General features: G+C 40.8%; 1 protein-coding gene across 1 annotated transcript in view; it reads right to left on the bottom strand.

Moving 5' to 3' along the window:
* Positions 1-23,302, bottom strand: part of LOC308154042 (low-density lipoprotein receptor-related protein 1B-like) — a gene marked incomplete at both ends in the record, with an annotated part of 157,449 nt that overhangs the window by 10,670 nt on the left and 123,477 nt on the right. Inside the window, 16 exons of the mRNA XM_080527222.1 lie at positions 852-1,025; positions 2,219-2,335; positions 3,213-3,319; positions 3,443-3,666; positions 5,705-5,946; positions 6,173-6,292; positions 7,091-7,225; positions 7,632-7,772; positions 12,904-13,023; positions 13,227-13,349; positions 17,714-17,846; positions 18,389-18,495; positions 19,229-19,364; positions 19,672-19,778; positions 20,495-20,611; positions 22,179-22,298. Of these exons, the coding sequence (XP_080383348.1) occupies positions 852-1,025; positions 2,219-2,335; positions 3,213-3,319; positions 3,443-3,666; positions 5,705-5,946; positions 6,173-6,292; positions 7,091-7,225; positions 7,632-7,772; positions 12,904-13,023; positions 13,227-13,349; positions 17,714-17,846; positions 18,389-18,495; positions 19,229-19,364; positions 19,672-19,778; positions 20,495-20,611; positions 22,179-22,298 (2,223 nt within the window). The remainder of the gene's footprint in view (positions 1-851; positions 1,026-2,218; positions 2,336-3,212; positions 3,320-3,442; positions 3,667-5,704; positions 5,947-6,172; positions 6,293-7,090; positions 7,226-7,631; positions 7,773-12,903; positions 13,024-13,226; positions 13,350-17,713; positions 17,847-18,388; positions 18,496-19,228; positions 19,365-19,671; positions 19,779-20,494; positions 20,612-22,178; positions 22,299-23,302) is intronic.

The following is a 23,302-nucleotide window of genomic DNA, read 5'->3' as shown; positions in this document are numbered from 1 at the left end:
TGAACCAAGTCTGCTGTACAGTACACATGCACTCAGAATGGAGAGTGCGGACTAAAATATTCCCTCCAGATACAGCATTGTCCATGGTGTTCTACTTAATGCGATAGTGAAGAATTTCTTCCTTTTGGTTTACACTCCTGTTCCTTCCAAAAGTTTGGAATTACAATGAGGTTAAAGTATAGATTCTTAGCTTTGCTTTTATTTGATGGTATTTGTGTACATAATTGGTTTCACCATTCAGAAATGAATACACTCAATTAAAACACTTTTTATCCCAATAGTTATGGGACAATTGGCTTTACAGGTGTGTTCCGTGACATCATTTGTGCAGGTATAAAGAAAACTGACAAGTATTGATTCTAGGCTTTGTGTTTGTCTTTGGAGTCTGCTGTTAGAGTCTGTCAACGTGAGAACCAAAGCAGTGCCATAACCTCACAGTAGTTGTGTAGAGCCAAAACAAAAAAACAACAACAAAACATTCTCTGTGAAAAAGTTCACTGTCCCATTACTTATGCAGGGAATTATACAGTATAACACCCTTTGAGATTGCATAACATTTTAATTTAAAAGACAAGAAAAAGGGAAGACAAGACAACTGGAGACGTTAGAATTATAAGGTTCTATCTCAATTTTTGTCAGAATTGAGTTTTTTACATAATCTGATCCATTAGGTGTTTATTAATGCCTGTGTGGTGCTATTTTAAAAATTTTGACATTTTTGAGTTAGTAATTCATAAAATACAAAGGTATCTCACAAAACATAATGGAATGTAAAAACGTTGACGCTCAATATCTCTGAACTACCCTAAACGGAGATAGAACCTTATAATTCCAAGCTCACAAACTGTTACCATCTTGTTGTTTGAAGCGATGAAGAACCAGGATGACGGAGGCCTTGTCTATTCCCAACTGGAGCTGCTCCATCTGCAGTCTGCCATACTTATGAACCCGGAACACATCATTCCTTGTTCCTATCCCATAGATGTAGTCCTCAAAGATATCAATCCTCAAAGGTTGGAAAATACCTTGAGATAAAAAAAAGATAAATGCCTGTAAATGCTGCGTACGTCTACCAGATTGCTTTTACTTTCAGCATACTGTACCATTCTCCACATCCTTTCACCTTGCTATGTGAAGGAGCAGAAATGGAAGAGCAATGTTTTTTTCAGGTGACTTGACAAAATGTTTTTTTCCCCCCCATTATTTTAAATGCATGGCATTTGATAAATAGCAGCTAAATAGCAGTCTAATTAACACTCAAGTGCCTTATTGATTTTAAGTTAACAGTAATAATAATAATAATAATAATAATAATAACGGTTACAATTAATATGTTGTTTTGTTTTTTAAGATGACCTTCACCTCTGCTCCATTGCTGACTGTCTCAAAACAAAAGCTAATTTTACTGCCTCGAAGATTGCTATAAAACATAACGCCCTAGATGTCAAAATCTTAATCAAGCAGTTGATTGAGACAGTTGGCGATGGAATGCATGGAAGCCTTATTGTATTATACTTGATAAACAACCCACACTTGCATATACTACTACTGAAACAGAGGAGCAGACTGAACATGTGGCATGCATTCAGCCATTACAGATAGAAAAAAGCTTATATACATTTTTAATTGAGTGCCTTTCTTTTCACTTATGTCCTTCTTAGATTAACACATTTATTTGTTAGAACTACTCACCAAATGTTAAATACGAGCTCCAATAGGCTTTGAGGGCGATGCAAATAAGTAATGGCAATGATGATAATAATAGGCCTAATCATTTCTGACATTAAATATGTTATTAGAAATTCATAGATGGAACTCAGGATGCAAGGACTGATAATCTGTGGCATCAATATGGGACTTGTAAACATAGTTTACTTTTTTGTTGTATGTAAACATTTGAGTAAAGCAGCCTTATATTTTGGGTTATGATGGTTAAGACAATATGTTGTTTAAATCTCATGAGTCATCTATAAGTAATATTCTTCAAGAATCAATAATATATAGATTTATAAATCAATCCAAATAATGCTTCACAAGTAAAAAGATTGTGGCTCTTATTTGAGATATCAAACATCTTTTCGAAGCTTTCACCACCCTACCAGTAGTTATCTGCACTCACAGTGAATGAGATAAAAATGTGATAAATTAGATAAAATTAGATTTTTAAAATGTAAAAAATGTGAGGGTATGCAAGTCTTGGGTATTAGTCAGTGCTCACCATGTGCACTGCTGACCGCCACCACAGAGTCAGACCCATCAAAACGCACACTTCCAATCACAGACAGCTCTGTATCAGCCCAGTACAAACGCTGGTTGAAAGAATCTATTGCAAGTCCTATGAAGAAGGAAAATCAGGTCATCAAGTCATCCTCTCCTCATGTTCAGTAATACAGTACTAAATATATCTAGTACTCTATATCAAAGGCAAAAAAGGGATCTTATCAGATGTATACATTGTTTTCAGATGAGGAACTAGTATGTGCATGACTGAGAAGATATCTTTTTTTATTAACTAATGCTCCCAGGAACCTCACCATAGCTTTTACTCTCATCACGGTGAATCAAATCGGACCTTACAGTTATGAATGGCTAATGTCGACAGTAATGGGTTGCACACATAGACAGAAAGACAATAACAGTTATTTGCATGATCAATGCGCGATTACATGTGAATAGCCAGTGCGCAACCAGATTCCAGCACCGATAATTTATACATAATATGTAAGTCAAAACACCGTTTTTAGACCTTGTGTTCAATGAACATCCTATTACATCTCTTCCTATTTGTGTATCAGGCCAGTGTTGTAGCTAACAATGCCGGAAGTGGGCAGTCAATGTGTGGATAATGGAGGAGACATTATTTATTGACACTGTATTTATCTAATTCAATGATTACACTGTTACACTAACATCAACAAATGAAAGTCTCCAGGTCACTCTGGAAGTCCCCATATCAAATGTTATTCATATGAAATCAGTATCCGATTTGATCCATGGAATTAGGGACGGGTGTGACTTTTGAATCAACCTAGCAACTGAACAATGCAACCTATCATCTAACAACAGACCTGCTCAATGATCTACAATATATTATGATCTACAGAAGTCCTTTCAAACCTAAAGTCAGACACAAGTACTGTAAACAGCTTTCTGGTAAGTGATGGATTCTCACTGGATGGATGTACTGTTTTTTTGATCACATAAACACATACCGCTAGGCCTTCTCAGGTTCTTCCCAAGTAAAATCCTACGCATAGAGCCATCCATGGCTGCCTCCTCAATGTGAGAGTGCTCCCCTATCACAGACCAGTACATCATCCTGGGACATGGGAAGAACAAGGCAGAGGACACATTATGCATTAAAAGATTAATCATAACTGAATTAAAAGATTAATCATAACTAGCAAAATGGTCATTGTACACACAGGATATTTTAGCTTACCCTCGAGCTGGGTTAACAGTTATAGAACAAGGCTCCCCAGCAATGTCTGTTATCAGACGGATGCAGTTTGTTCCCCCAAGTTTGCCCACATTAATAGAGTATCTTAGCCTCCTCCAATGGGCACTGTAATAGCTGAACCAGTGCATCCTGGAGTGATCGGTCCAATAGATGTTCCCTGTTACCCAGTCTGCAGATATATCCCTTGGCCTTCTGAAGTCAGGGCACTGCAAGGCAAAAAGAAATGGTTCACAGATTTACGGACATGACTATGCCTTCTCACCCCTTACCAAAAAAAATATATTTATATATACTGTATTTTTTTATTTACACAGACATGTAAGCGTACGCACGCGCACACACGCACACGCACGCACGCACACACACGCACACACACACACACACACACACACACACACACACACACATAGTCAAAATAATTTCAGTTCAAGTGCCACAGTCCTCTTTGAAGTCACACAGAGAGCAGCAGTCTTACAAGGCCTTTCCCAATGCTCAAATCAAAGCAATTAACATCAGAGATATCCTGTGCCTTACACCTCCTATTCTCAGAGACAGAACAGTAGTTTAGAGACCTTCAGTATAACATCACATCTGCGTCTGCAGCTGTGGAATAATCAGAAATAATTTAATCTATGAAAGGAGGGCTTGTAGGCAATTTCAGGAGGATGAAAGATACAGTACTTCAGTTAATTCCCCATTCTTCTTTCCCCCCCCCCCCATTCTTCCATACTCCAAAGGTTTGGATTTGAAATCAAACAATCACTATGAGGTTTGAGTAGATATCCTCAGCTTTTTATTTGATGTTATTGGTTTAACCATTTTAGAAATGACAACATTGTTTTTGCAAAGTCACCCTATTTTCACACCATAAGTAATTGGACAGATTCATATACTTTCTAAATTAAGCACTCATGTTTAGTATTTGGTCGACATTGCTTTGCATGCGATAACTGCTTGAAGTCTGTGGCCCATTGATTCTACCACACGCTGGGTATCTTCCTTTGTGATTCTCTGCCAGGCCTGTGCTTCCTGCAGCCATCTTCAGCTGTTATTTGTTTTGAGGGCTTTCTGCCTAAAATCTTATCATCAGGAAATGAAATGCATGTTCAGTTGGATTTAAATCGGAATATTGATTTAGCTAATCTTTCCACATTTTGGCCCTGAAAAAACTCCCTGGTTGCTATGGCAGTAGGTTTTTGTGTCTTACTGTATGATCTTACATCCAATGAATGACATCCAATTTGGAGCTTTCTTGCACTCAAGCAGACAAGACTGTACGTTTCTGTACAGTTTTCATACATTCTGCTGCTGCCATCAGTTACATCTTCAATTAAGGCAATTTAGCCAGTTCAAGTGGCAGCTCTACATCCCCAAACCATAACACCCCCTCCACCATGTTTCACAGGTGAGGTGGTATGCTGTACATCTTGGGCATCCCTTTTTCTCCTGCCTTTTCCACTGACAGCCTGAAGGTTCATGTAAAGCTTCATTTTGCACCTTGCAGTGAAGCCTCTGTAGTTGGGCTGGTGACATTATTCTGTGGATGGTAGCCTCTGACATACACATTCACGCCTATCTGCTGGAGAGTGTTCCTGATCTGTGGGACAGTTGTTTTGGGGCTTTTCTTAATTATGGTGAGCATTCTTCGGTCATCCACTGTAGTCTTTGTAGGCCAATTTGTGATTGCCGAGTTCACCAGTGCTTTTTATTTTCTATTTTATTTATACAAACTGTTTAAATAACTGTTTTAACTTCCCTGACTTTCATTGACATCTTTTTGGTCCTCATGTTGACAGACATCGATAGCAGACTCCAAAGGCAAGCGAAAAGCCTAGAATCAATACCAGACATTGAGAGCTCTCTTATGACTGCACAAATTATGTGATGGAACACATTTGACGAACCAGAAACACCTGTCAAGCCAATTGTCTCATCACAGTCGGGTACACTGAAAAAGGGGTCTATGCATAAAAACTGTTGCAATTTCTGAATGATGAAACCAATATACACACAAACATCATAAAATCAACGGGGATAATCGGTACTTTAAACCCATAGTGATTGTTTGATTTGTAATACAAACTTCTGGTTGGAAAAATGCTTCACTTTCCCATTACTTAGGCAGGGAACTGTACTTAATGTTCATTAGGCAATATACTTCTCACTGGTTCCTCTCAAAATAGGACTGTGTTTGTCGTGAGACTCGTGACCCTCCAACCTCAGCCCACACATTTCTTTACTCACTATTATTCCGCTATTTGAATGAGTCTGACTTCTGTCAAGGATGTCTTTGTAAAAGATTCCACCTGGATTAAACTGTGTAGCCCACACAAACTTGTGCTGGTGAAAGATAGCATCCATCCCAATGATGCGGGCACTGTCTTCAATGCGAGCATGCACTTTCAGTCCATGGCTCTGCTTAAATGGATACACAAAACCTCTGATTTCAGTGTCATTAGCGACGTAGAGCACTTGATCCTCTGGTCCTGCCCATTGAGTCATGAAGATACAAAAAACAAAACAAACATCAATTAAAAAGATTGCACATTCAATTTGGCTTAACATATTGCAATATATTAGTCACATACAATGCAACATGCTACGACACAAAAATTAAAACAAAAATAGCAAAATGGTAGCAAAAATAGCAAAATGGTAGCAAAGTTATTGATCAGTTTATAAACTAAGTATTTTTAAGTGATAAAAGTATACCTTTGGTTATACATTCTCCATCAATTTCTTTAAAATTATGATCACATGTGCACTTGAATGATCCTTTCGTATTCGTGCAATAGTGAGAGCACATGCCAAACTGCAGACACTCGTTGATCTCTGCGGAAGAATGAACAAAACAACCATTAGTGTCACACAGTACGTTGCCTGTCAAGTGTCAACAAATACATATTATTCTTCTATTAATAAAATTATTCCGTGAGCTTCAAATAATCAAATCTGAAGATTTCTATCAACATTTTGATTGCATTCTCTCTTCCTGCATATGGAGAGATAACGTTTTAGGAGTATGCAGTATGCAAATTCATCAAAGAGAAACAGGAACAGCAGCCGATACTCATCTGCTTTGTTTAGTGGTCAGCAGTTATCATACCTTTCCTGCTGCGATAAAGACCAACATGACACCAAGGCATGCTCTGACTTGATTACGTGCGTGTCATATGATTTATGATTTATTCAGACAGCAGTGAAAGAGAGCAGGGTACAGATGAGGCGGAGACGCACAAACAAACCATTTTTTACTTGCCAATCAATCATCAATCAATCACTGTTAGGAATGTGGTTTTTCTGCACTACCAACTCCAATTCCCGCTGGGACCATAAGACTGAAAATGATATGCACTTACTGCAGTGTAAGTCGCTTTGGATAAAGCGTCAGCTAAATGGCATGTACAGTATAAAGAATGCTGTATCAATGCCCATAGAGTGCCCCTGTGACACTTGGCCCTAACATCACACATGACAAACACTTTCTTTACACCCATTATAGTGCTGCCTTCATTCTCTCCACCTCAATGGAAACTTTTCCCTTGAAAGATATACACATATTTGAACGGACAAGAAACATTTCTTTAAAGGAAAATGGAAGGCAGCACACCACTCAGGCCCACCCAGTACCTTCGCACTGTCTGTTCTTCAGGTTCCTCAGAAAGCCTGGCTTGCATTGACAAAGTGGATCCACTCTCGTAAGATTGCAGACTGCGTCATCTCCACATAGATTCACCCTCTCCCCGCATCCTTCTTCCTTGGAGACTATGAATAATATTCACATATTATGGGAGACCGCAATAGATATATAAACGTAGCATATATGATAGGAAGATACCCCATCCATATTCTTTTGCAGAGCTGGTATAGTAAATGATGAGAGCATCTTCCCTGAGCACACAGACATGATGAGAGAGAGAGAGGGAGAGATAGACACACACACACACACACACACACACACGCGCGCGCGCGCGCGCACGCGCGCACGCACGCACGCACGCACGCACGCACGCACGCACGCACGCACGCACGCACGCACGCACGCACGCACGCACGCACACACACACACACACACACACACACACACACACACACACACACACACACACACACACACACACACACACACACACACACACACACAGAGAGAGCACCTTGGAGGCCCACTTACCACCTTTACAGTCCTGCTCATCCGAGCCACCATCTCCACAGTCATCAAAGAGGTCACACTGTAGCTCCATTGGGATGCAGCGATGGTTACTGCAGGCAAACTCAGCCTTCCCACAGGGTCTGGGTGGCCTCGCTACGTCACCTAATCCAGGACAGGGCCACAGGCAGGTTAGAACACAAGGAACCAGACGGCTATTTCCAAAGCGGTGGAAGTATTTACAGCAGAGCCAAAGCAAGGATGATGGATATGGTTGTAACCTTGTTTTGATGACCTATACTCCAGTGTTTTGGTGGGGGAGGGGGGTGGGGGGCGTTCTAACTTTAACATATCCCTTTAGGTAAGTGATGCCTTGAAATGTGACGTGCAGTAGATTTTTATTTTCTCATAACTCTGAATTTCAGAGTTATTTTCAGTTCAGTTTATTATCCTCATGACTAATCGGTAATGTTTCGACAAAGACAAAAACTTAATTGAGCAGTAAAGAACATGTTATCTATCCGTCTGTCTGTCTGTCTGTCTGTCTGTCTGTTATCTATCTATCTATCTATCTATCTATCTATCTATAAAAAGCTCTGGAAAAATCACCTGAAAAAATCACCTGATCACCTGAATCGAATCTTATTTAACAAGGAAAAGTATAAAAACCACTCCTGTGGTCATCACTATCCTCTTGCAATAGGACCAGATGGATGGTACCTTCAAGTAATTGGAATAAATTATTACTATACTATTGACCATGCCAAAAGACTTGAAAAGAAACGTTTTGAATGAGGAAAAGAAGAGTTCAATGCTTGCCTTCATGCCACCCCGCCACCACCCCCCCCCCTCCCTTCTCTACAGTATTCTGTGGACATATACTGTATAGCGCCGCACATGGCAGCTATGGTTTTACAGTTTGTTGTGTTCTGTCTGCACTGCTGTCTGTCCTGTGTTGTTTTGTTTGCATTGCATTTAGAAATGCTCTTACTGTAACGCCAAATCAAATTCCTATATGTGTATGCTTAATGTGTATGCATAAATGGCAATAAACGTTATCTCATCTCATCTCATCTCTCATCTCAGAGGGATACAGGGAGCGTCTGGTTGCTTTCATCCATAACATCTCAAAGACTGCGTTTCATAAGAACAAGGTCAGGCAGCAGGCATTGGGGAGATTCAGAGTGACAAAGTAGCCCAACAACCCATCTCCTCTGCATGGCTGCTCAGTCTGGAGGTGACTGACGCTCCAAGAGCTTTCTCAGGTGGCTGAGGATGCTGACTGATCTGTAGCTAATAGGTTGTTGTGGATCTTTTCCTGGATTTTTGCTCTGGCTGTGCGAATTTGGCCAGTGGTTATACAGGTGGTGAAGAGGGTGGACAGGATGCTGAGGCATTCATCAGGTGCCTCTTTGGTCATTATACTGTCAATACTGTCTTCCCCCAGGTGCTCATTTTCATCAGCTGGCTCTTTATTTCTGTAATGCTGACTGGTTTGTGTGAGAGACTGGTCTGCAGTAGACACTGAGGTAAGTGCTGCTTGGGAGGTAAGTATTGGGTGGGAGAGGGAGCAGGAGGTAAGTATGAGTTGAGAGGGAAGGTTGGGGCTGGTGGGAGAGATAACTGCAGGGGAGTCAGACTTTTGTTGTTCCATTTCTCTTTCAATAATGGATGTTCCATTCTGGGTCAAATTGTGGGTCATTGGGACATGAGTGTACACTTTGCAGATGATTTTTGAATGAAATGGCTTTTCTCTTTGTTATTTTCTATCAGCTGCCCACAGTAGGGTGTTAGTTGTTGTGCTCTCTGTTCGTGCTCCAGATCTTTTGCCAGAAGGTATGAGGCTTTGTGTCATTGTACCGGCTGTAAAAGGTGGACCATTGTTTTTCCCTACGCAAAAGCGTTAGAGATAGGCCCAATCCCGATTCCCTTTTCTACCCCTATGGCTCGTTTTCGAGTGTGACTCGATTTCGAGCCAAGGCCTTCGAACAGAGCCACAAGCCGTCGGGGTTGAAATCTACCCCTATGAAATGGGACAACCCTTCGAGACCCCTTCGAGACTGATACGTCATCAGTAGTATCGTAGAAAAGCATTGACTCATTCACAACTTCACTTTTACGCTATCAATCGATCAAACAAGTCATCAAATAAAAAAGAACAATGCTTCATTATCAGACCATGACAGAATAACGGCGCTCTAACCTGTATGAAACCTGTGCTCCTACCCTGCCAGTCTGCACTGATTTAGGACAACAGTGCAACAACTTCGCGGCTGAACTTTAGTTAAATTTACGGCGTCATATACCATCAATGGGAAACATGGAAAAATGCATGACTTACAGATTTAATTTTATGACGTTCCGAAATCCGAAGTGACAGGAACGCTGGAGAAACAGCCGCTGTCCACTGCATTAATTAACTACATGTCCTTGATGAGTCTCCTGCTCACTGCCCTCCATCAAAAATGGCACATCCATCGATAATATTACATAATAACAACTGCTCGGATTAGATTGCGAGTTGTTTTGGTATAATAAGTGCCGCAATACAGATAGCGTCATACAGTATACCACCAAGGGGGTGGGGGGGGGGGGGGAATCCGCGCCTATCATGCACATATCAGCCTGTGGATAGATAACTTTAGATAGATAACTTTACATTAAATATGTCTACCATCATCCGCTGTCAAACACCACCATTTATTTCTAAATACACATGAAATGTTAATTGCGCACCGATGTATTTCTATGGGGAAGGCTGTGCTTGACGATTCCATTGGACTGACGCCGGGGCAGAGGAACAGGTTGACTGTCACCCTGTGACAAACGCGCAGATACGAGTGCTCCGGTGTCCTGCTTTGGTAGTCTAATGGAAGTGATCAGGTAGGCTACCAGTCCTCTACTGCTAAACCCGAGCGCGCTGGACTGTGGAACTTTCTATGTTAAGCATAGGCACACCTATAGGCACCTCGGCATAACAGCAATTTTTTTGTTATGCTTGTTGTAAAGAAAAGGTCTATGATGCATTGAAATGACATTAGTACATCAGACATTAGACATTAGACATCAGACATGGAAATATGTCATATGCGCGACTGTCCATAAATCAGCCTGTAGCGTTAGACACAGCACCGACATAAAAGCAATTTTTTTGGTTATGCTTGTTATAAAGAAAAGGTATATAATGCATTGTAATGACATTAAACTAAGATAATAAGATGGTTATCATAATTTTTCAAATCTTTATTAATAAGTAATTACAGAGAAAGTAAAATGACATTTCCGCATTGAATAGAGCTACATAACATTTCTGTAGATGATTCGCAATGCATGCTGGAATCACGGGGTACGGCTTCAAAGCTAGTCTGGTCCTGAAATCGCTCGAAACGAAGTCATAGCTAGCCCTCGAAATGAAGCCATGGCTAGATGAAATATGAATTGGGACACCCCTACCCTAAACGTGAACGCGCAAAACGAAGCCATAGGGGGGGAAACTAAGCTGTAGGGGTGAATTGGGATTGGCCCTTAATGTTTCATTTAATTTGTCTTTGAAAATGGTTGACCTTGTTCTTGAGTTCTGGTGTCCTGTTCATAATAAACTCTCTCTTCTTCTTCCTTTTAGTTTTGATGAGGTGAAGGAGGTGCGAGGGGAGGGAGGGGTTTTAGAGGGGATGGTTGGGATGCACTCTTCTCTGGGCTTGAGTGAGGTGATGTCCAGTGTTCACAGCCATCTGGTCTAAATCCTGGAGTTGTTATTGTGTCTTTGTTATCATTCTGGTTTTAGTTCTTACCCTTTTCTGTATTCTTCCCAGCTGGTTTTCTTGTACCGTAGTTGTATTTTTGCTTTGCAGCGATTTTCGGTAGATGATGGAATGGCAGGCAGGGAAGTGGTCACTGCCTATATCATGGCTTTCAAAAAAGTTGAGCAGTTTACTGGCCAGGTCTGGGGAGCAGAAGATGAGGTCAAGGAATGAGGCAACTCATGGTATCTGCCTCCCTCTTCTTGCCACTTGGTGATATATTCAACAAATTCCATTGAAGAAACAATTGTTTTATGTGAGTAACACCAAACTTGGTACAGATGTGCAGGGTGATCTCCCTGATGCCCCTGTCAAGTTTCATGTGAATTGAACAAAGTGACCTGTACTGTCTTAAAAGGACTACCGGTATATGAAATTTGAAGTTTCTTGACGGATCGCTACCGAAATCGGTGAAGGTCTCCAGGGGTCTTCAGAGTGATGTCCTTGATGACCGATAATCCATCATATCGGTAATTATGGGTCCTACATACAAATGCGTTCTTTGTGAGCAGAGGGACCAGTATACTGAATTTCATGACTCAGAGCAAAAGAGCTGAATCTTTACAGCTATATCTTACAGCCACCTACTGTGCCATTTGTCAGCTACTGGGTCCCATTTATGGTTTTCGGAGGAGCAGTTGACGTGGACTTCGATATGGCCCAATTAGAACATTTTTCACCAGTCTGTTCTTCCGATATAGCCTACGGCCAACAGCAGAAGAATAAGAACCCTAACAATTAAAGTTTCAGCACTTTGTGCTTGAACTCCTAATTAAAACTCTAACAATGCTATGAAACCCCAAACATACTGCAGAATGTAAAAACTAAACTGGAGACTTTTTTTTTCATTTTTGGAGACAGGTGTCAGTGTTAAGACTGCTAATAAAAAAGCGTTAACGGTAAATTCCAGTAAATTACTGAATTGATCAGAACCTATCTCTGTGTCTACACTCATATCAGACTGAACAACAAGCGTCAACTTCAGATGAGCATCCAGAGTCCAGCCTAAGCCAATCAAATGGATATTGCTTCCTATTGTGTATATTGCCTAAATTATTTCTCATATTATCCAAAATGCCCTCTGTGTGTATTAATCTCAGGCCTAAAAAGTTTCAATTGTTTGTGGTATTTTTGAGTACCTGTTTGTGGTTGTCAGTGGTTGTTTGGGGCTGTTTGGGTGTCTGTTTGTGGTTGTTTGGAGTTGTTTGGGGTACGTTTGGGTACATGTTTGTGGTTGTTTGTGGTTGTTGGTGATTGTCTGTGATTGTTTGGAGTTGTTTGGGGTACTTTTGGGTACCTGTTTGTGGTTGTCAGTAGTTGTTCATGGTTGTTTGAGGTGCTTTTGGGCACCTGTTTGTGGTTGTCTGTAGTTGTTTTGGGATGTTTGTGGGGGATAGTAGGACCTAATTCACCCCTCTGTGTGATTACATGGTCTTTGTGATCATCTGAGTGGGATGTTGGCAGACATGATGTTCGCAGGGCAAAGGGCTCACCACAGTCCTCCTCGTCAGAGTTGTCTCCACAGTCATCCATCTTGTTGCACACCTGCTCCGAGCGCAGACAGGCCCTGTCGTTTGTACATCGGTGGGGTCTTATTGGTGGACAGGGCAATTTGGCTGTAGTTTGAAATACAAAGTATAGGAAAATGTTTCAAAAATAGCTGCACATTCCATAATCATTGGAATTTACATTGATTTTATACAGGGATTGAAAGCGGTTGTTAAAATAATAACAAATCCAAATAGTTTTATTCCACATATTGACATCTAATGACTGAAACTAATAGGAAGAATACTCTCATATTCTCATATTCTCATACCACACATGTCAGGGTCCTCATCTGAGTTGTCTCCACAGTCGTCTTCCCCGTCACACACCCAGACATGCAGCTTACATAGTGTGTTGTTACAAATGAACTCATCTGGATGGCAAGAGTGCGCCCCTGCACGAGAGAGAATAGGAAACACTAAACGTTTAAGACGTCGCTTTTTACCCCCAAATGAATACAACTATATACAAATCAATTAATCTATGACATCATTCTAGTTGAGTGATGCTTTTACGCTCCCCTCTGTGATTCACTTGGTAGAGCATGGTGCTAACAACACATACGGTGTGAGTTGGATTCCTGCTGGGACCATATACAGTATACTGGAAAATGTATGCACTCACTGCAATGTAAGTCGCTTTGGATACAAGCGTCAGCTAAATGGCATGTATTATTATTATATTATGCTCACTTGAAGGACATTAATTGGACAACAGCTCACAGGTTCCTCAGACCTCTATAGATGGAGTGCGACAGCCCCGGAGGCCTTGAAAGGTATCACTTTCAACAGCTTTACGACAGTTATACCATTAGCATCATTAGCATATCCTCCTGATATAATATGACATAATAATATACCGTATATGCCATTTATCCGAGGCTTTTATCCAAAGCAACCTACAGTGAATACATTATAGTATAGTATAAGGTTCCAGCGGGAATCAAACCGCCCAACCAACCGTTGTTAGCGGCGGCATGCTCTACCAACTGAGCCACAGCAGCACACACAGCACAGAAGGTGATTAAAGAACCATTCTGCTAATAAAACAGCCTACCTTATTGCCTGATGTGTGTCTTGTATCTACTAATCAACACAGAGCAACAACACACTGCCAGCTGGGAGACAGGCTCTCTTACTTTATTTCAAAGTGGAAAGGAGACATTTTGGCAGTACTCCTCATGAAACAGATGTGACTTTTACTGATTAATACTGTGCTACAGCCCACTCTCCTCCCTCCTCAGTCTCTCCTTTCTATAGCCAAAACAGTAAGCACTCTTGCCCAAGGCAGATTTCAATGGGCATTGATGAAAAGCAAGTAAGAGTGCTTGAAGTGGATAATATATGACACAAGTTGTAAAAGACCATGCAAAACTGCAGCACAGTGATAATGCAGGGTAAGTAATTACCGTACATTACCGCAGATTATCATCCATCATTTTCAATGTGCAGTGAGGACAAATCATTTTGTAAAGAAGCGCCTTCAGTTTGTATGTATGGCAGAGTTTGGTATGAATTTGGCTTAAAGGGTTGGGTGTGTTCTGTAAGTGTCAATTCATGATCCTACTTTGATTGATATCTTGAAACTCTGTTGACGGCATTTACATTTACATTCTAAACATTTAGCAGAGGCCTTTATCCAAAGTGACTTACAACAAATACATCTGTCTAAGTAAGTGAATCATCTATCCATCAGTCATCGCAAGCAGGGCCGGCCCAACGCATAAATGGCATAAGCGGTCGCCACTAGAGGGGGCCACACTTAATTATTATTTAAAAATATATATAAAACGTTTTTTTTTTTTTTTTTTTGGGACTGATGTTGCATGGTGGTGAAAGAATGGACAGCTATAGTTTCTACAGTAGCCTATGGTTTTGTTGTTAACATAGTTAACAATGTTGTAGTGTTCACTTACTTATTTGTAGTGTTCACTTATGATATTTATTTGACAAAATACTTTTGTCTTTCATTGGTTATTATTCATTTGTCATTGTCTTTAGTTATAGACCTGTGTGTGCAAGTTTGTTGCTTTTATAGTTGAAAATGACTTTTATTGTTATTTAACTTAATGTACAGTGGCTATAGAAAAACTTTTTCCACATTTTGTTGTGTTATAGACTACATGTTTTATCAATCCACACACAATACCCCATAATGAGTGAAAACAAGTTTTTAGCAAATGTATTACAATTGAAACACAGATATTACCTATTTACCTTTTTGTTTATTTGTTTATTTAAAAGGATCGCCATTAGTCATCACCATAGTGAAAACTATTCTTCCTTGGTCCACATGAAAGACAGACAATCCAAACATAACAAAATCAATCAACATAGGAATAATAAGAGAACAGCATTCACTTATTAAAACTAAAAAACTAAAATAAATAAAATATAAGATAACAGAATTAAAATAAAATATTAATAAGAATAAGAAATAAAATTCTTTTTGAAGCAGGATTTATTTCCAATAAGGGTCAGATATTGGGGCAGTCTATTCCAGTATACCACAGCTCTATATAAACATGTTTTCCGTAGTGCATTTGTTCTAGGCCTTGGTAGGGTGAAACGGCAGCTTGAGGCCTGTCTGGTATCATAGGTATGTCTATCAATGGTGGGTAGTAACTGTGAAAACAGACTAAAGGCCAATGCACACGGCCCCGATTTAGTTGCACCGCCGAATTCGATTCCATTGTTTTGAATGAGACAATGCACACAGTGTGCGATGTGATATTATCGCACGACAACATTCGATTCTCCATTCACACCAATTGAAATAATTCAAAGAATTGAGAATCGAATGTTGTCGTGCGACAAAATCGCACGCCGTGTGCATTGGCCTTAAGGGTTTTATATAAGGTACAGATGTTCTTTAAGTACATAATAATGCTACATGCCAGTCTTTCATCTACCATCCTCCATGACAGCCTTGTATGCATTACATTCACATTACTTCTGATTAAGCATCGAAGTGTGAGGCATGCAGCTCTGTTTTGAGTGATCTGGAGTTTAGCTAATTGAGGTTTTGATGCACTAGACCAGAGAGTCGGGCAGTAGTCAAGATGCGATAAGACTAGAGAGATTCCTCTACACATTTTCCTCACTACATTATTGATATGAGTTGACCACGATAATGTTCTATCAATAGTGACACCCAACAACTTGGCTTCTTCAACCTGCTCTATATCAGCACCTTGCAAGGCGAGGCGCAACACATGGTCTGACCTAAGAGCATGTTTGGAGCCCAGTACCATACATTTAGTTTTTTTAGCAACATTCAACTTTAACTTGTTCTCAATGACCCATTCAGAAACCAGCATTAACTCCTGCTGCAGCATGTCATTGACCTCCTATACCTCATATATACAGTATACCTAATGTGCATACGTCTTCACACCCTTTGCTCTGACACTCTTAAAAGCAAAAATGTCATCAACAAATCACTCAGTAAGTTTAACCGAGTCCATCTTAATGCAAGGATAATAGTTAATGTCATTTTGGAATCAATACTGCTCAAGAATGTGTCCCTGAGGCCTGGGGAGACTCACAAAAATCGACAAAGTTGAATGGTGTAAAGGAAGAAAGTGCAGTCAATGGGACAACATCATCTCAGTCACTCTACAAAATTGGTCTCTAACCAAGTGGCCAAAATGCACCCAATTTCTGCATCTCTCGTGTGAAGAGTTGGTAGTGACATCCTAATCTACATAGTGTGTAATTGATTCCTATGCAAATCAGAGACCCTATAAAACAAAGATATTGATTCCAAAATTGCATTAACTATTATGCTTGCATTAAGATGAACGCAATTCAACTTACTGAGTGATTTGTTGATGACATTTTTGCTTTTTAGCTAATTTTAGTCATAGCAGGGTGAGAAGACTTATGCACATGAGGTATTTCTGTGTTTCAATTTTAATACATTTGCAGACGTTTTAAAAAACCTGTTTTCACTTTGTCATTACGGGTTATTGTGTGTGGATTGATGCCTATTTTTATTTATTTAATCAATTTTAAATTGAGTCTATAACACAACAACATTTGGAAAAGGTGAAGGGGTGTGTTGACTTTCTATAGCCACGGTATATGTTATTTTATTTATTTAGTGTGTGTCTTTATTGAATGTGTGTATATTCACCTACCCCCCCCCCCCCCCCCGTCGATTAAACATCCGTCCATCGAAAACACCTGTCAATCAAAAACTCAAACTCCCTGACAAAACGTGTGTGTGTGTGTGTGTCACAAAAGTTCTAGGGCCGGCCCTGGTTGCAAGAGAAGTCATCTCTGTTCGGGCCAGCGGCTTTTTTGTTGTTGTTAATATCCAGTTGAGAAACTGAACAAGGAGATGGGGAGGTTTCAGAAGGAACAGTTAAGGGATAGCTACCCAAATGTGTGAGTGAGTGAGTGTCTTAGTTGAAAAAAGAAACCTTCTCATCAAATCGATTTGAACAGTTTGAACAACGGCCGTTGTGCAAGACACCAGCGATCTGGAAACCGCTGAAATGTAATTCTCACAATAAAAGATCAAAGCCATTCTCACAACATGACAAGACAAGCCTAGGACAAGTATTTCATTACCTAATCCTGGTCTTCAAACAATCAGGGGCTAAAGAGAGGCAAAGCGTCTCTGAATATCTCCTGTTTATCAAACCTCAAGGTTCCAGGGTTCCAAGGCCCCAAGGTTCCAGGGTTCCAAGACCCCGAGGTTCCAGGGTTCCAAGACCCCAAGGTTCCAGGGTTCACAAGTTTCCAGACTCACCCTGGAGACAGCCGGCCTCGTCACTGAGGTCCACACAGTCTGCCACGCCATCACAGCGCCAGCGACCGGGGATGCAGTAGGCCCGGTTCTGGCAAAGGAACTCCCCCTCTCTGCACTCCCTCACACAGTCTTCCTGTTAGGCAAGTGAAATTGCTTTTTATATAATGCATGAAGGATCGATGCGAGTCACTCTCTTTGGGGAGGCCTTTAGAAGCCTCAGACGTTTTCTATTGACTGTGAATTAAGAGTGTAGTTGTAATTAGACTGAGGTTCTATTTGGATGATGGGATGTAAACACCCAAAGGTACTGAGTGAGGTAATTGACATGAGGATGTTTTACAACTGCCAAACACAATCTGAAAATCTGCTCATCTGATATAATATATCCGAAATTATAATTATATAAAGTATTAGCCTTTTATTGGGAGATTTCCTGAAATATGGAGAACTATTAAAGAAAAGAGATGCTCTCCTACAGGTGCATGGGTTCCTGTGCTTAAAGAGCTGAAGGCTTAATGTTTAATTATCTGAAGCGCATGAACCTGAGCTACACATATATCATTTATCCTTTGATTGACATAAAAGTAATCCTTGTATAAGCACGAAGCAGAACTAATGAGGATCAGGGGAACACATGGAAAGGAATAGGCTTCATCAAAGAGAACCACTCCTCACCTCATCTGATCCATCTGAGCAGTCACTCCGGCCATCGCACCTCAGACTGGCCGACACACAGCCTCCACCGGCACAGACATACTCACTCAGAGAGCAGGAGGGAAAAACTGTAACAAATATAAATAATGTGTGCCATGTGTTACCAAGGCTGAAAATACACCTGAAATGCTCTAGGTCAAAGGACACATAGTGATAGAGATTTGACTCAAAAGAAGTAGACAGTTAGTAGACTGAAGTAGAAGAACTGCTTCAGCGAGCTTCTCCTGAGTGGAAGTGGAAGTTCCGTTCGGAGCACTTTTGATCTCTGGTCTCGCTAAGGATGGGAAAAAGCTTTTAAATGCATTTCAATAATATTTAACGAATTCACAGTGCAGCCAAGGCTCTCTCAGGTATTTGCAGGTACTCTCTCTTCACAGTAAGTGCTCAGATATTCAAGAGGAGACACTGTGTGTGAAAAGACATCCATGAGATGACTCATTTGAATTTCACATTGCTTGTTAGCAGACGGAAGAAAATGGCATGTTGCTGAAACACAAGCATCTGCTGGGGGGTTAGAAAGGGCGTTTTTTAAAGCTATTTTGCCTCTCCATTTCTCTACAGAACTCAATTTCATAAAATAAACCACAGAGAACTATAACAACTCAGTAATCAATCATTTTTTTGCTCCAAAACAACCAATGGCTATTTCTTTCCATTTGCCAAAGCAACGTCAGGATGCTTAAGCAAGCAAGATATAGTGTATTTGCTTTGGCATGCAACATAATTGCCAATTTGTGTTTTAAGTGTTCAATGTTTTAGCTTATATCTCCATCTGTTTGGAGGTTAGCTCATAGCTCATACCAGTGCTTTGGCAGTTTCTCTCATCCTCCCCCATCTTACAGTCCTCCTGGCCGTCACAGAGCCACTTGCGTGAGATGCAGAGGTTATTTAAACACCGGAAGTGGTCCTCTGAGCAGGAGTGTGTCTCACAGCCTTTCTGTGGGGATAAGGGATAAAGATGAAACTCTTATCCAATGGCCTCATCTAAAGCTGAGCTACTTAGTTAAGACACTGTCACCCACCATTCACATTGTATAGCAGAACAACATCATGTTACATCCGGACGAAAAAAGACAGAGGTCAGAGTTGACGTATTGATGCTACAGATACGACTGTATGTTTGTATGTACGAAAGGCGCTATATAAATAAAGCTTTACTTACTTACTTACTTACTTACTAAAAGTGTCAGAGGGGGTCACAGCGAGCAATGAGCACCCGCAGTGATTCGGTTATTATAACCTACCTCATCTGAGTTATCAGCACAGTCCTGGTCGCCATCACAACGAAAGCGAGCTGAGACGCACTCTCCGTTGGCACACACAAAGTCCTTGGAGTTGCAGGTGACAAGCTCTGAGATAGTTGGGGGATGAAGCGACTACAGTGTGACTTTGAGAGTTGTGAGCCAGTCACCCATCCCCCACCCCTCAGGTTAGAATGTGTAATGATCTGCATAGGTAGTTTCACATTACAATCATCTGCACAGGGAGCTTCACATCCCAATGACATTTTATTTAGCAGAAGCTTTTATCCAAAGCTACTTACTTTTTGTCTAAAGTAAGTGAATCATCTATATATCAGTCATCATCATCATACGAAATGCTAGGTCTATGCTAAGACCAGGGGCCATTGGCAGTCACAATGCTAGAATCTGATCTGCATAGGGAGCTTCACAATGTACATACCATACTGTACATAATAACTGTACATATCGATACTCATCTAATGTTATTTTCTAATATATTTATACTCACTGTAATACCTCATCCTATAATACCATGCACTGTCTACATATCATGTCTTTTGCACTATGACACTATTTGCACTGTGCAATCTGGTTAGATGCCAAACTGCGTTTCGTTGTCCCAGTACTTGTACTTTGTGCAATGACAATAAAGTTGAATCTAATCTGATCTAATCTAATGGGGAGCTTCACATCACAATGATCTGCATAGGGAACTTCACGTCACAATAATCTGCATATGGAGCTTCACGTCACAATAATCTGCATATGGAGCTTCACGTCACAATAATCTGCATATGGAGCTTCACGGCACACTTTAACTCACTGCAGTTCTCCTCATCTGAGTTGTCTCCACAGTCGCCCTGGCCGTCACATCTCCAGTGGTCTGGGATACAGTTGTTGTTCTTGCAGCGGAACTCATGAGGACCACAGGTCTTCTCATCTAGTCGCAAACACAACAAACAAAGACAAAACAAAGTGTCTGAAAAGCTATTCAGACTATTGTCTTGCAGTCATATCTCCTTTTTGTTGTTGTTGTTGTTGTTGTTGTTGTTGTTGTTGTTGTTTTGTCTCATATTAGACATCTTATCTAGTAAGAGATATTCCAACATTGTGGCAGATAAGTATCCAGGCATTCGATCCAGCCCAAAATCCGGAAGGAAGCATTTGGAAAGTATAGCTTTTCTCACAAACACATCCTGGTTATCCCATCTCTACATGGAATCCTAACACTGGAAACAACAAAACAATTAAATGTCCTCTTATCTCACTACTGTCACTTTTAATCCACCTATCAGGAGGAGGGATAAGTACATAATTGCGCTATTAATTGATAACCACAATTTGGGCACTGTTTCAACGACTTAGTGTGACATGCACAAAATTCTCATTTGAACGGAGCATACTGCAGAAAAAGACTGAGTTCTTCCCTTGCCTGGAGACTGGTAATGACTGCAGGTACAACCAAAATCTTTTTTTTTCTTTTTAAAGTAGTTTTTTTGTGTGTGGCAGTCTTATATTTTTCATTTTAATGGATAGAGAAAGTGAAGGTAGACAGGAAGGTAAGGAGGAGAGGGTATGTCAGCAGGAATCGAACCCATGCCGACACGGGCATATGTGTGCACAGCAGGACATGGTGCTAGACCACTAGACCACCCCAGGCCACAGCCAAACTAATTTTAATGAGTCATATAACGATTCACGTGATGTGAATATGCATTGTGTTGTTGAGGACCTTTTTTTCCTCAGACTTTCTAAAGCCTTGTTTCACATTCTTCACAAAAAAGGAAACCGTAAATTGCCTCATTGTCCTTATTGTTATAGGAATTGACTGTATGTTTTCAACTAATAGAACACATCTAATTTAAATTATCACCTTTTGTTTATTACGGGAAAATTAAAAAACAATGTCCGGGAAGACAGAGAATGTACCATTGAGTCTATTAGTAGAGGAAGAGTCAGTAAGAGGATTTAACCTCATCCAGTGAATCACTGGTGCTGGGATTTAGTGGTGCTTTTATGACCATATCAAAGGCAGTCAGCATTAATGAGGGCGTCATTGGTAAAACATTTAGTAAATGTCCGAATAACGTTATCACATTAAATTTGCTCCTCAAAACGGCTTTGTAATCCACTGTGACTTTACTCGACCATCCTGGACATATTCAGCTGCCTCAGCTGTTATTTGTTCTGGGAAAGCAAGATCATCATTTCCCCACAACAATAGCTGCTCGACGGTTCCACTCTGATTGTAAAGTATTTCTAAGAACCGTTTTTCAAGCTGCATTAAACTATGGTATGTGGCTGATAATGCTCTCCTGATCTGATAATGTTCTCATTTTCTTTACGCTAAATGCCACCACTATGACCTACTCGATCATCTCAGGCATATAAACGATTAGAGATTTCCACAGAGTGGAACCAGAATTGGGGGCAGGACAAGGGGGTTGACAGTACATTCCCAGCAAAAAAAATGGTATGTATTTATTTTTTAGCTTTGTTGAACTCACCACAGCTGGCTTCATCTGAGCCGTCAGCACAGTCAGGGTCCTCATCACACACCCACAGCTTGGAGATACAGTGCAAGGTCGTCTTGCATTGAAATTCGTTTGGAGAGCACGTACTGTCAGCTGGATATGAGAACACGGGAGGAAAACGTTAAAGCAAGTCAACAGCGAGGTCTATTGATCTGCGACAGTCATTGATCTGTATAGAACTGGAATAATAAAAAAAAAATCTAAGTCAAAATTAAACAAGATAGGGGATGTACAAGAACAACAACAAAAAAAGACCTGCAGTTGTTTTGAGTTTATTTTCCTCCTCCAGCTGAGCTGTATTGTTGGACACCTGACAGGTCCACAGTAGACTAATCCTCCCTCGAAAACCCTGCGGGAGTTTACAACTCTATCTCTAATCCCTACCCTCCCAACATGATTCTCTCTGGTTCAACCTCCTTCTGTTTGCCCTAATCTGCACCTTGGGTGAGATTTAGATTTAGCCCCTTGAATCCCAGCTCGAGCATCCCCTGGCCTGCCACCCTGCTCACCCTCTTGCATGAGCATTTGCCACTACCATCTCCCCCTGAGGGCACTGGCGTTCTGTCCTGAGCTAGGCTGGATGTGACTGCAGCTGGAGATATAGAGCTCAGGGGAGCGGGGGATTAAGGTTCCCAGGGAATGCTTGTGTGGAACTGGTCATTAAGTTATCGCACTCCCGTGGCTTTTCATGGACAGTGGTGGGTGCTGTATGTCTTGCACCCTGCCAGTGTGTATATTGAAGGTGCTGATGAAAGGCCTGATGTGCCATGGAGTCATTGCAAGCCAGAATTGTGCCCTCGGCAAAATGACAGATACCTACCTACGCGCGCGCACACACACACACACACACACACACACACACACACACACACACACACACACACACACACACACACACACACACACACACACACACACACACACACACACACACACACACAAACACACACACAAACACACACACACACACACACACACACACACACACTCCTCTTGAGTAATTGCTGTGACAACCTGTCAGGCTTGTGAACTCACTGTTGTAAGTTGAATAACTGACATACTATAGGGAAATAGAAATAATGAGGGTATCAGGAACG

The sequence above is a fragment of the Nansenia antarctica genome (assembly GCF_963989245.1).
Source record: "Nansenia antarctica genome assembly, chromosome: 3".
Lineage (NCBI taxonomy): Eukaryota > Metazoa > Chordata > Actinopteri > Argentiniformes > Microstomatidae > Nansenia > Nansenia antarctica.
This window is presented reverse-complemented; position numbering and strand designations above follow the sequence as displayed.